Source organism: Mixophyes fleayi, chromosome 4 (assembly GCF_038048845.1).
Source record: "Mixophyes fleayi isolate aMixFle1 chromosome 4, aMixFle1.hap1, whole genome shotgun sequence".
In the NCBI taxonomy this organism is placed as follows: Eukaryota; Metazoa; Chordata; class Amphibia; order Anura; family Limnodynastidae; genus Mixophyes; species Mixophyes fleayi.
In genome coordinates, this window is record NC_134405.1 from 116,067,223 (window position 1) to 116,080,141 (window position 12,919).

At 37.7% G+C, this 12,919-nt stretch overlaps 1 protein-coding gene across 1 annotated transcript in view; it reads left to right on the top strand.

The window, feature by feature from the left end:
- Positions 1–1,737, top strand: part of MYZAP (myocardial zonula adherens protein) — a 71,336-nt gene extending 69,599 nt beyond the window's left edge. The window contains exon 16 of the mRNA XM_075208059.1: positions 1,272–1,737. Coding sequence (XP_075064160.1) covers positions 1,272–1,377 — 106 coding nt within the window. The 3' untranslated portion in view covers positions 1,378–1,737. The remainder of the gene's footprint in view (positions 1–1,271) is intronic.
- The last annotated feature ends 11,182 nt before the right edge of the window (positions 1,738–12,919 follow it).

Genomic DNA, 12,919 nt, shown 5'->3' on the forward strand with positions numbered 1-12,919 from the left:
TGTGACTTATTTCAGGGATCAGTAGTGTCTTATTGCAAATGATGTCATTATTTTCATTTATATATTTGATATATTTTACATTTACATCATATTCCTAGTAAGAGGAAAAAAGTAAAAAGAAAAATCTGAAATTAATTTCAATTTAGCCAAATTGGATTTAGTTTTTTACATTGAATGTTAGATTTTTTTATTTATTTATAGTATTGTGTTTCTGAAGGAATCATTTGTTAATATCTAACACACAGTAGGAGGGCCATCAAGAGAAATCTGGGGCCTGGTGTGCCACTACCTTGTACCTGCCCTGCCGCCTTCTTCTTAGTGCCGCTGCACAGTATGGCTAATTCATTCTGTGCAGGAGGAAGATACACCAACATTGCTCAGATGTGCAAGTCTGCACTCAGAGCATAGCAACCAATGAGACATTTGCTTTCATTGTCTAACTGGCACAAGACTGCTAAAAGCAAACTGCTGGTTTGATGCTTAGAGTTTGTGTCTAGTACGCGTTAAAATTAAATTGCAAAAATTGCGAACTTCCATGTGTACATTCAAATTAAACATTGTGGTTTTTCAATGTCCGCCATACAAATGCTTATACTTGCGCCACATTATAGCGTAGACATGCTGTTTTGAAAGTTGTTAGTAAATGTGAGAGGCATTTACTAATACTACTTACAAAAGAGTCATTACCCTATTGTACAATATATAATAATTTAGTGGAATGTCATATACAAAGTTTCTTGACCGTGTTTTTAATAAATGTAAAAGACGCATTTTCCATATAAAATGTAATGAAATACTAATGTTAATGATTGAAGTATTGTTAGCTGAAGAAGTCAATACTCAAACAGCCAATCAGGAGTGGCTAAATAATGTTGCTGGTATAAATTATGGTGATTACCTTTACACCAGTCCTCAGGTACCCAAAAGTACGTTTGTAAGAAGTGTATCTGGGGATGTCTAAATCTAATGAAGTCGCATCTACAGGGCAGTGTACAACACCTACTGTACTTAAGCTTGCCCGTCCCCATACCGCCTCTCCAGGTTTAACCACAGATCTAAGACACACACAAATCTAAATACAAGTGCATTTTGGTATGAATGTGCTGTATGCAATAGTGAATATATATGCCACAAAATTGGACTTATCTTGAACGCCAAATGAGCCCCTATGTTTTAATGGTAATTTGCACCTATTGAGTGATGTTAGTAAGTTTGTGTCTATGGCCCATGTAAAATAATAGTGAACTAACAACCATTCTCTATTTTAATAGTACTACTGATTGCGGAGAAAACAGCCATGAAAGTGACACCAAACGACCTGCTCAGAGATCATATACCCCTTACATGAGAGTCTTACAATTAAATACGAATAATTAGATGTCCTAAACTGGAGACCACTGAAGATGAAAAACATTACTCTGCAAATCACTTACCTTCTTTCAAAAAGGACTGTTTCATAAGACGCAACAAATAATTCAGGTGTATCGCTGATGGAGAAACTTCCAAAAAGAAAAAGGCTTTAAAGTCCACAGTATAATAGGCTGTGGTTTGCATCATGGTGCCAAATTCAAATGGAAAACCTTGAAACATTCAAAGCTTCTAAGCTTATTACCTATTGGTTTGTATATTGCCAGACATAGTTTAACAACCATGGAACACCGCTATGCCACATCTTAGGTGATACATCTGTCAACACTGATTTATGCAAATAAAAGCACCTCATTATGAGACACATTATCTATTGCTGCACTATATATTATTTTTCTATACTTCTGCTTTATAGGTCCTAATAAGGTAGCTCTCTGGCTTACCGCACATCTGTCCCCAAATCAAGAGAAAGCGCCACGTCTTCCTCTCTGTGTGACATAAGAACATGGAATATTGTATGTCATTGCTGCTGGTTGGGATTCATTGATTGAAATGTATACAAAATGTCTATACTGGTTTTGAATATTTCTCTCTCCAACACTTTTTTGGATGTTTTGTTGTCATGGAAGAGTCAGATGTGCCTTATTGATGCTGACATTTTAATGGTGTAGTGTAAGATTATGCAATAGTATTGATTCCTGACTTATGAGAGTCCTAAACATAAAACACTGACAGAAAAAGTATTGTTTGCTGCCTGAAATCTTCTAATAACACAGCACTTGCATTTATGAAAGACGCAATGACTCGGGCTACACAGATGTCTTATTCTGGTTTACAAAGTATGACGAAGATAACCGTGGACTCCTGGCGATTTCCCCCTATGCACCACCGGATAGGGGAAGAATCTAGAGGGCATATTCAACTAGTGCCTCCGTAACGGGCGTGAAGGCACTCCGCGTTACCGCAACATCGCAGATTTCCCTTTGCCTCCCCCTCATGGGGTTGCGAAGGGAAATTGCGGTACTGTATTACCATAGAAAATGCACAGCCACGATGTTCATCCAAACATCGCAGCTAATTGAATATGCTCCTAGGACTTTTCTGCTTCTAAGTAGCAAGTTCCCTGGGCAGCTACTTTACTCTCAGTAAATCAATAGATCACAAGTGTCCAAAGATAAAGATATGTTCGCAGGCTCTCAGAACTGATGTGACCAGCATACAAGAGAGCTTGATGTACACTGAATCTACCACTGCCCCTAAGAGGAGTGTATAGGCAGGTGCAGGAGAGCCTGGTGGCAGAGTAGGAGCTTGCACTGTGCAGTGTCCCTGTCCAGTGTATGTGAGCACTGGCAGTGTACTTTGTATAAGTAGCCCACCTCAAGCACACAATGGCAGAGATTGTAATATGAACTCTGGTATCCCACAGTTTCCAATTAAAAAATAGGCTACAGTACAGTGTTGTCAAATTGCGAATGATAGCTAATGATCAATGATTAATGAAGCAGTATATTAAGAAATGTTAGCAACTGTCTATTGGTGGTGTATAATGTAATCTATAACTACCAATGTGTATATAATGATACATGGAAAAGACTACTGGTACACAACACAGCAAATAATTGCTACAAAGAGTTTTATATATACATATTCTAAAGGGGTTTGTGAACTTTTACTAAGTATTGTGTATGTATGTGTCCAAGCTTCCTTCCAGGGTTTCCTGCCTCCCTAGTACACTAATGTGCTAACTTGATCACACATTATAGTGTAGTTAACTGAACTACTATCTAATATAGCAGATTACTGTTTATTAAGAGATAGACTCATCACATCCATGCAGCTGGAGGGCTGAGCAATGTACAGTGTATTTATACTGCTCAATCAAAACGTATAATTTAATAGGAGAAATCCTTTCATTAATAAACTGTAACAAAAAATGTTTTAAGCAAGATAAGACAACATTGGCTCAGAAGTTTATATTTTCAGGAATCCTAAGTAAATCAAAACTGGGTTACCTCTGGGTGCTCCGGTTTCCTCCCACACTCCAAAAACATACTGGTAGGTTCATTGGCAGCTATTTAATTGCCCTTAGTCTCTCTCGGTCTGTGTGTATGTATGTTAGGGGATTTAGATTGTAAGCTCCATTGGGGCAGGGACTGATGTGAATGAGTTCTATGTGCAGCGCTGCGGAATTAGTGGTGCTATATATATAAATAAATAAATAGATGATGATGATAAACTGTTTTCACACAAATTAAAACTTGCTTTTGGAGTGTTGCCTGAAAGCCTGAGCAGTTTGTCCCATTGTTGTTTAACCTGTCCCAATCAGTTTGTCTCTCGCTGTAACTTACTTTAGCAGAAGCTGGGTGAGCTGAAATGTAATGCAGTTTAAAGTGTACCTATTGCCCACAAAGTGAGTCATGCACCAGCAATGTCACTAGCTCATTGATAGACTACATTATTATAACTTTGATTCAACTAACTAAATGGCTGCCTCCACTGAGCATAGGCGATGGGTACAATTGAAGTATTACTGTTATGCTTCTCAATTAGTTGTCTGCTGATTACCAGGAATTTTAGTTGCTATTAAGTGCAATGACAAGTGTATGTTGTAAAACTGGTAAGGGTAGTAGAACTTTACCCTTCTTTATTGTTTACTAATTGTTTTTGAGCCATAGATGACTAAAATGACTGGTCAAGTTGGTCTTGTCACCCTACATTCATTAGGGTGATGCCACATGTGAGTGGAGCTATATACAGAATAAACCTGTATGTGTGTGGAGTTGTATAAACTGACTGGCAGATGTGTGTTTTGCTTTCTGACTGACATTCATGTTATGTCATATGAGAGATCATGCAGAATATACTTAACACAAAATGTCAATGTAAAAAAGTATTTTTTTATAAACATTATGAGCTTAAATACTGCTTCTGTACAATGATTGCAATATGTCTATTCTGCCATGGCAATGATATTCATGATCTGTGAATTATTGTGTTGTGCTTTTTACTACCACTGTCATTTATTAAAGGGTTTGTATGCATATTTTCTTTAATTGTTTAAACAGCCCTTGATGGTACCATTAGTCTTGATCTATCTGCTTTATCTTGGTCAACAAGGTAATTGGATCTTTTTTTATTGATGAGCGTGAAGAATGTTGTTAAGTTAGGCCAGGTACACACTACAGTGTTTTCACCCAATTATCAGGCCATTCACCCGATAAATGACTGTTTAGCACGATATTGCATTAGTGTGTACACTAAGGCTAGGTATACACTGGAGGTTTTTCACCCAATCATTGTGCTAATCAACCCTCATACGACCATTCGGTCAAAAATCGCCTTAGTGCGTATAGTTACATTATAAATGATAGTCTTTTCATTTGGTTGGTCGTACGGTTTAATAATCTCGTTCTAATCACCTTCCGAACATATAGTATGTATGAGTTCATGACCGATTCGACGACCAACTGCCGATAGGTCCTCAAAATGCGTCGCCTTTCAGTGAGTGTAAATTTCTGATGTTCTTACCTCTCAAACATGATGCAGTGTCCGCACATCAGTAAAATGGCAATTAGGTGCTTCTAACGGAAAAGCAATAGTAGCTGTGTATTGCATTGATGTGTATAGCATTGCCTAATTGCTTGCCTAATTATTCACAGTCTACAAGAAAGGCACATACATTTGAAATACTAAAGATGTGTATTGGATATGTCTACTTTCATAATTAAACACCTGTGTACATCTAGTCTAGAAGAAAATCACACAGCAATGTATTTTATAGATGTGTACATCCAGTCATATCGGCATATTGCTGCAGGGAGCCCATATGTTGTTTCATTGTGTACGAAATCAAAAACGTTTAAGAGGACAATATGGCTATCAAAAGTCGCTGCCCGGACGATTGGTCTTCCACAAATCGTCTAAAACGTGTCTAGTGTACGCATGAATTGCCCGATTGATCGGACCTTCAGTTGCAGGTACAATCATTGGTTGGAAAATTCTCCAGTGTGTTCTCCAGTGTTTACCTAGCTTTAGATGATGAATATAATTAGTCATTCCAAAACACAGACCATCATTTGATTTGATTGTTCAGCAGAACTATAAATCTCGTTCAGCTATGGAACGACATACTTCCAATCCTGCAGTGTACAGTTTAGAGTCATGGGAGTATATTTACTAAACTGCGGGTTTAAAAAAGTGTAGATGTTGCCTATAGCAACCAATCAGATTCTAGTTATGATTTATTTAGTGCATTCTACAAAATGACAGCTAGAATCTGGTTGCTATAGGCAACATCTCCCCTTTTGCAAACCCACAGTTTAGTAAATATACCCCATGATTGTTTCAGCCGACTGTTATGACCGTTAAAGAACACAGATCTGAGGGTAAATCTTTTAAAACATGTATAGTACGTACACATGAATCTGCATGCTGCTCAGGACTTTTTTTTCAGTTGTTGGTAAAATCGTTATAGATTGGTCAGAAAGTTCTATAGTGTGTACCCAGCCTTAGGGGCATATTCAATTGTTTGAATATCCCGCGACGTTAAAACTATTACCGTTATTACGGTAATAGTAAGCCGGATTTCAGCTCGCAGCTCCCTGAGCTGAAATCCAGCTAGAAAAGTACCGTAATAACGGTATTTACGTGCACTATTATCGTAATAACGGTAATAGTGCGCGCGCCGCAAAATTTTAGGCTGTAACGCCAACAATTGAATATGCCCCTAAGTGTGTTATCCACATGCAGTCTCTGCAAATTTTTATGTTACCAAAGATTGTTTTTAACTATTTTTTTTTTTTTTTTATGAAACAATTCCCTAAAATTCCTGTAAATTAGCCTTTTATTGAATGAAATGCCCACTGCCTACTTGTGGATATATATAACATACTTATAGACTTGTATAGTTCTGCCCCCTCACATGAGTGGTTATATTGAGACTTATATCAAGAGTTGGTGGGTTGTATTATAAACCAGTTCTAGATATCTGTATGTTTTATAATACTGTAAAGGACCACTAAACCAAAAATACACAATTTTATAAAAGCGTTACTAATGACATTCACAAGTTTCAGAACTGAAAATCTTCCTATAACCAGAGACTGTTTAAACTTCTTTTTTTTTTTTTTTTTTTAAGAACTACTGCCTCTCCTCCCAAACCCCACGGGAGACATTGAGTCACCTAACACACCCAATAGGGCTTCACTAGTTACAGAGCTTATACATCCAATGCAAGTTGGATCTAAGAGTAACCAATACAGTATTTGCTATGCAATCCATTTTGCAAAGATCTATTGGTATTGCTTTACATTGGAGTCCTGATTCGTGTCTCCAGTGCATTTGACAGTCTTTCTAATTTGCATAGAAACCCCTGTGACATCATAGGGATTTATTTTTCCAAATGTAGAAGTGCTTAACATTTTGGGATTTAACACATATGGACATACTTACTAAACTGCGGGTTTGAAAAAGTTGAGATGTTGCCTAGGCAGCACGGTGGCGTAGTGGTTAGCACATCTGCCTTGCAGCACTGGGGTCATGAGTTCAATTCCCAACCATGGCCTTATCTGTGAAGAGTTTGTATGTTCTCCCCGTGTTTGCGTGGGTTTCCTCCGGGTGCTCCGGTTTCCTCCCACACTCCAAAAAACATACTAGAAGGTTAATTGGCTGCTAACAAATTGACCCTAGTCTGTGTCTGTCTGTGTGTGTGTGTGTGTCTCTCTTTGTCTGTGTGTGTGTGTTAGGGATTTTAGACTGTAAGCTCCAATGGGGCAGGGACTGATGTGAATGAGTACAGCGCTGCGGGATTAGTGGCGCTATATAAATAAATGATGATGATAGTAACCAATCAGATTCTAGCTGTCATTTTGTAGAATGTATTAAATAAATAACTAGAATATGGTTACTATAGGCAACATTTGCACTTTTTTAAACCCGCAGTTTAGTAAATATAGCCCATGATGTTCACTTTGAACGTTGTCATGACTGTGGGGCCAGAAACCAATTGATAAGGCTATTAATCCCATTATCAGATTCCCAGCTGTTATAGCCATTAAAAGATGTTGCAACCATCATTTTAAAGTCACATATAGTATAAGAATGTTATTAGTACGTCTTTTATATACTTGTATTTTAGGTGTAGTAATATAAGTATTTGACGGGTATCCATCGCTTTTATCTGTGCCTTTTTGATGTACTATATTTATTTAAAACCATATTAATATACTGTTTTTTTGCTTGGTATAAACATGTATGTAACAATTTTCACAAAGGATAAAGAATAATTGAATAAAATCATACTGCCATGTGCCTTAAGCTACAATGTTCTTAGTGTTTAAAACCTCTTTACAATAAACTTTTAGTCAAGTGTTTTACAAATATATTGTTCCTTTCCTCTGTAATCTGCAAATTAAAAATATTTTGGTAAATGAAATGCAAAAGTACTTTGATTTGTATTGGAAAACTAATAACTGCAAATTATCTACAAAACATCTGACTTGTGCACAGAAAGCAGCCTTTTGCACTGTACATATCATTATATTGTGGCAACAATTTATTTTTGGGGAACGGATCGGTCATGTACACACAATCATTGTAAAATAAAGCTCAATGAGGCATAAGTAATTTGACCTCACTCTAGGTGAGCTGCAGCATAGTCTACATAGTGCTTTGACAGGCATTTCCATGTTAGAATTGCAAAGCAAACGTGTATGTGTATAGGTTTATTTGATCACATAAAATTTGTATCCCTGTGTTACTAATACCCCTTTCACACAGAGGCATGTACCCGGGAATAACCCAGGTCGTGTGTCTGTGAATGGGGTGACCAGAGTTATTCCCGGGTTGAAGCCGGATACGCTGCTGTTTGAAAGGTGTTCCCTAAAAGCAACTCATCGGAGGGGCTAAACTTGAAAATGTAGGGCAGACATAAATCCAGTGTAAAAGGCAGCGACCTGGAATATACCTGGGACCAAAGTGCAGTGTGAATGGTTGCAACACTGGTTGAAATCATGTTCATTATCCCGTCTGACCCGGGATTTTGGTGTGAAAGGGGTATTGCTAGGCTTTGCTGGTGTGAAAGGGGTATTGTTAGGCTTTGCTGGTGTGAAAGGGGTATTACTAGGCTTTGCTGGTGTGAAAGGGGTATTACTAGGCTTTGCTGGTGTGAAAGGGGTATTGCTAGGCTTTGCTGACACACATTGAACGTCTGATTTTAAGACCTGTGTGTGAGTTTGTCGATTTAAAATAATGACTCCTGCTTGTATGAAGACATCTAAAGTTGTCTAAAGAGAGAGGGCAATATTTTTATCCTCTGTCACAGTTGATTTGAAACTTCTGTGTGGAAGTTGGAAGAATAATGAAATTTAAGAAACGGGTAAACTTTATGAATGTACAAATGCAAAAAGAAATGCAGTGTTCTTCTTTGCAATATCCGCTCTCTAAGGCTGAGTTACTAGCAAAGTGTGTTGTGCCACTAGGGAGATGCACATCTTTAAAGGCCCATTGACTATGCTATGAAGCTTGTCAACCGATCATGAGGCTCCCTAGGGGCATTCTAACTAGTGGTGCTCACAGCATTTCTCATGAGAGAATTACATTTTACAGTGTCTATAACATTGGGGAACTACTTCACAGCACTGCAAGTTTAGACCAGATTTTGTGATTCCCAGGGAGCCAATGCAGGGAATATCACAGTGACCCAGCATTTGCTGCCATTCACTTCAATTAACACTAACAACGTATAACGGTAAGAATGTAGAACTCTACTGGCTTACACTTAATCTTTAGGAAGAATTGCCTTGATCATGCTTGTTCTTAAAAAAAAAAAAAAAATCTCCTATAAAGTGCACTGGCCATGCATGGAAATAAAGAGAAACCGTATCATGAAGATAACACGTGTACAAAGTGTGATTTCTGGTCACTTTTCATTGTACTCTGTTATCACAAAAGGAATGAAAGTGTGAGGAAATCTCATGCACAGGCTTCCTCCCTGAGGAAGGAAGAGAGGTCCAGTGTGATACTTGGTAAAATTGAATGAGTGCGGTAGTGCAGAGAAAGTAGACAAAAGAGGGGAATCCTATGTATAGTAATAAAGTGGGGGAAGGCTGTTAATAATTTGTCTCTAATATTGCATTTTGCAGCACAAGGGGGAATACCAATTTGTTGGTTTTCATGAAGAAAAATGAAAATAAGAAATAGTCTGATCAATTTAGTTTTATAGTGTAATAGCTGTGTTCTATTTATTTTATTCTGGTATTGGGTGCTACTTTATCATTTTTGTGAAATACCATTAGTGGTTCCAGTAAATACTTGAATTCAGTTAATAGCCAACAGGCAGTGAAAAAGTAATGCCAATCTACTTCATTTGTGCCTGTGCCCAAATGTATGGGGCTCCCCTAGACAAGTCTTTATTTTTTTCTTTTATTTTTTTTTCTTACCATACAGTGCTTATTTCCTCATAACTCAGAGTCACAATGCATCCAAATTAAAATGGGAATAGAGCATAGAGATGAATGAACTGAATTATATATTTTTTTATCTTATTGGGACAAAAGATAGTATGTGGGGGGGGTCATCCTCCGCAAACTTCAGGTCACATGGATGTTCCAGATTTTCATTTAATAATTATGGAAGCCCTACTCCTGTATATGAAGGATACATTAAGCTGGTTCACCCACTTCTTAGATCCCTAAAAGCAAGGTGACAAGTTGGCAAAACATTTAACTTGTATTAGTTATGAGACACAGACGTAGTTGGCTACAGCTATGAAACAATCTGACATGAAAAATATATGGCATGTAGTACAAGTTCTTTCTCGTGTTAAAATTTTCTCAAGGCTCTGCAGAACCCAAACATTTCGTTTTTACAAAATGTCTAACACTGGGCACTCGTGAAGAGATCAGACTGGTATATGGTAGTTTTTAACCAGTTGCTATATTATCGCTCAGTTTGTTTGGCCAGACAGACTGAACAGGGTGGGTCAGATTTTTATTAGGCTCAAACTGCTTGTGTATGCAGTCATCAGCATCAAGGCTCCATTTAGATCAGTGAACAAAATTGCTTTAAAATTTCACAAAAACAAGTTCGTAGCGGAGCATAGTTCCCACTATACAATCTTCAAGCTTCACCATTCAGTGCTGTGTTTGTAAATTCACATTTTGTGAAATTTATAGTATTTGAATAGAACCGCGATGATGGCGGTCAATTCATTTTGCTGTGTGTTGAGTTTTAGATAGGACTGTCATGCACCTTCTCGAAAATCCATGTGTATTCCTTTCTATTCACAATATATCTACACTAATATGGTGTTTTTATTTTCAACAAGATCCTTTAGAATCAGTGGTTCTCTACATGACTCCTGTTACCTGTCTGAATTCTGATGCTCAAAATAATATCCGTTGGGTAACACCTGTACACTTAAGCTCATACAAGCTACTTTATTTTTCATCAAGCAAGTCAAACTTTCTGCATCTTCTAACCTTGCTTGTCTTACTAATATTATTTTGAGTATTCTTCTCCATTCAGTACAGAGATGAATGATCCTCATTTTCGGATCAGTTTTATACATGTGTTTCAGAAGGATAGAGAGAGAGTACAGTCATCACTGTACATATCCACAGTCAATTGGAATAGCCCACCAGCATAATTATATTTCAAAAGAGTGATATAGGCCTAACCTATTTAATGATAAATTGGTATATTCTCTCCCTAAACTGTTTCAAAGGAGATGTATCTATGGACACGCCTGCTTTGAATATACAATATATGCAGTTTGCTACTAAGTAAGCTGCATATATTGTTGGTTTGGGACACATTAAAGGTAGAAAAAAATGTGTAGTATAGATTACCAACTGTCAGTATACATAACATAAGATATGCAGTTCTTTTTTTTGTTTAAATATGTTGCATTTACCCAACAGTGTATGTCAACTCATGTCTCCATTCTAAGCAAATACTGCAATCCTTACAATTCTGTGGAGTAACAGCACCACCTTGTGAGTATACTGAATAGGACATACACGAGGAGACGCCTTTTCACGTAATGTTTATCGCAACTGACTGCTCTGTACAGTTTACAAGCTATTGTATGTAAGACATTAAACTTGATAAAAGAAAATAAATACTTTGAATGAGCAGTTCTAAAATGACAATTCGAGTCAAATGTTAGTGAAGTTTTAAGTCTGTCTTTCACTTGAGAAGTAAAATTTCTACAATTATGTCAAGAGGTCTCAAACTGAGAGAAGCAGAGTACGCTGCTCACCTCCAATGTGTTTTGAATGGATGTTGGGCACATTTAGAGACACCAATTACATAAACAGGATGTCCATTCATAGACATTTGCCCCTCCCCTAATATAAGGAAGCATATTCATCGGCTGGAGCCATGCCGCTCACTGTACATGTCCTGCTAAGACCGCTGCTGCATATATACCCTTTAATACTGAAGTAGGATAATACAACCCCATTATCAACATTTACTGTGTTGCTTGTAAATAATAAAATATAATTTCTAATCAAACCTAAGGTCTTGACAGACATTTTACTCTTAACTCCCCTTTACACACACACACACATCCTCCCTGTCTGCTTTATCTTTTCTACAAGAGTTAAGTTCCCCACTCGGTCAGCTATATCGGATGGGTCTGTTTGTCAACTCAACTTAAGGAGTAACATTTATTTAGGTGTGATAAATGTGTCAAACACTTCAAGCAGTGATGACAAACTGGCTGTGGAACCACCGAAGGAGACAAATAATAGCAAAAATGTGTCCTCCCCTTCAATAAAAGTGCACCAACAATGCAGTGCTTACTCTACCAACACCACAGGTTCAATTATATATTTGGGTTCAGCTAAAAGACAATCAGTAGGATGTGCATAACAATGAGGTAGCGTATCTTTACACATTTATACCAAATACAAAAACATTCATGCTTTAGTATTAATGTAAAGTAAAGGCATTAGCGACCAGTTAGATTAGTTAAGGTGGAGGCTACAAATGAAGAAAGAGGCATACAATCAATTTAATAAGACCCAAGTGTACGAAGGGAAATATGTGTCAGAAAAACTTGGGCAACAAGATGGGAAGAGGGGGTGGGAAGTGGGTCCTGCAACTCAGATAATACTAGGACAGAGGGAAATGATATGCTGTATGTATACAAGGAATGGGTAAGTGAGGGAGGGTGAGATTGAGGGCAACACATGATTAGGTGATTCAAGTTATGCCCTGATGCAATAAGGGAGGAGTTAGCAAAAAACAACAACCCAGAGAGGTTACGAAAGGCATGTGAATAGGCTAGTGGTTAGCACTTCTGCCTCACAACACTGGGGTCATGAGTTTGATTCCCGACTATGGCCTTATCTGTGTGGAGTTTGTGTGGGTTTCCTCCGGGTGCTCTGGTTTCCTCCCACACTCCAAAAACACACTGGTAGGTTAATTGGCTGCAATCAAAAATTTACCCTAGTCTCTCCCTATCTGTCTATGTGTCTATAGTAGGGAATTTAGACTGTAAGCTCCAATGAGGCAGGGACTGATGTGAATGAGTTCTCTGTAC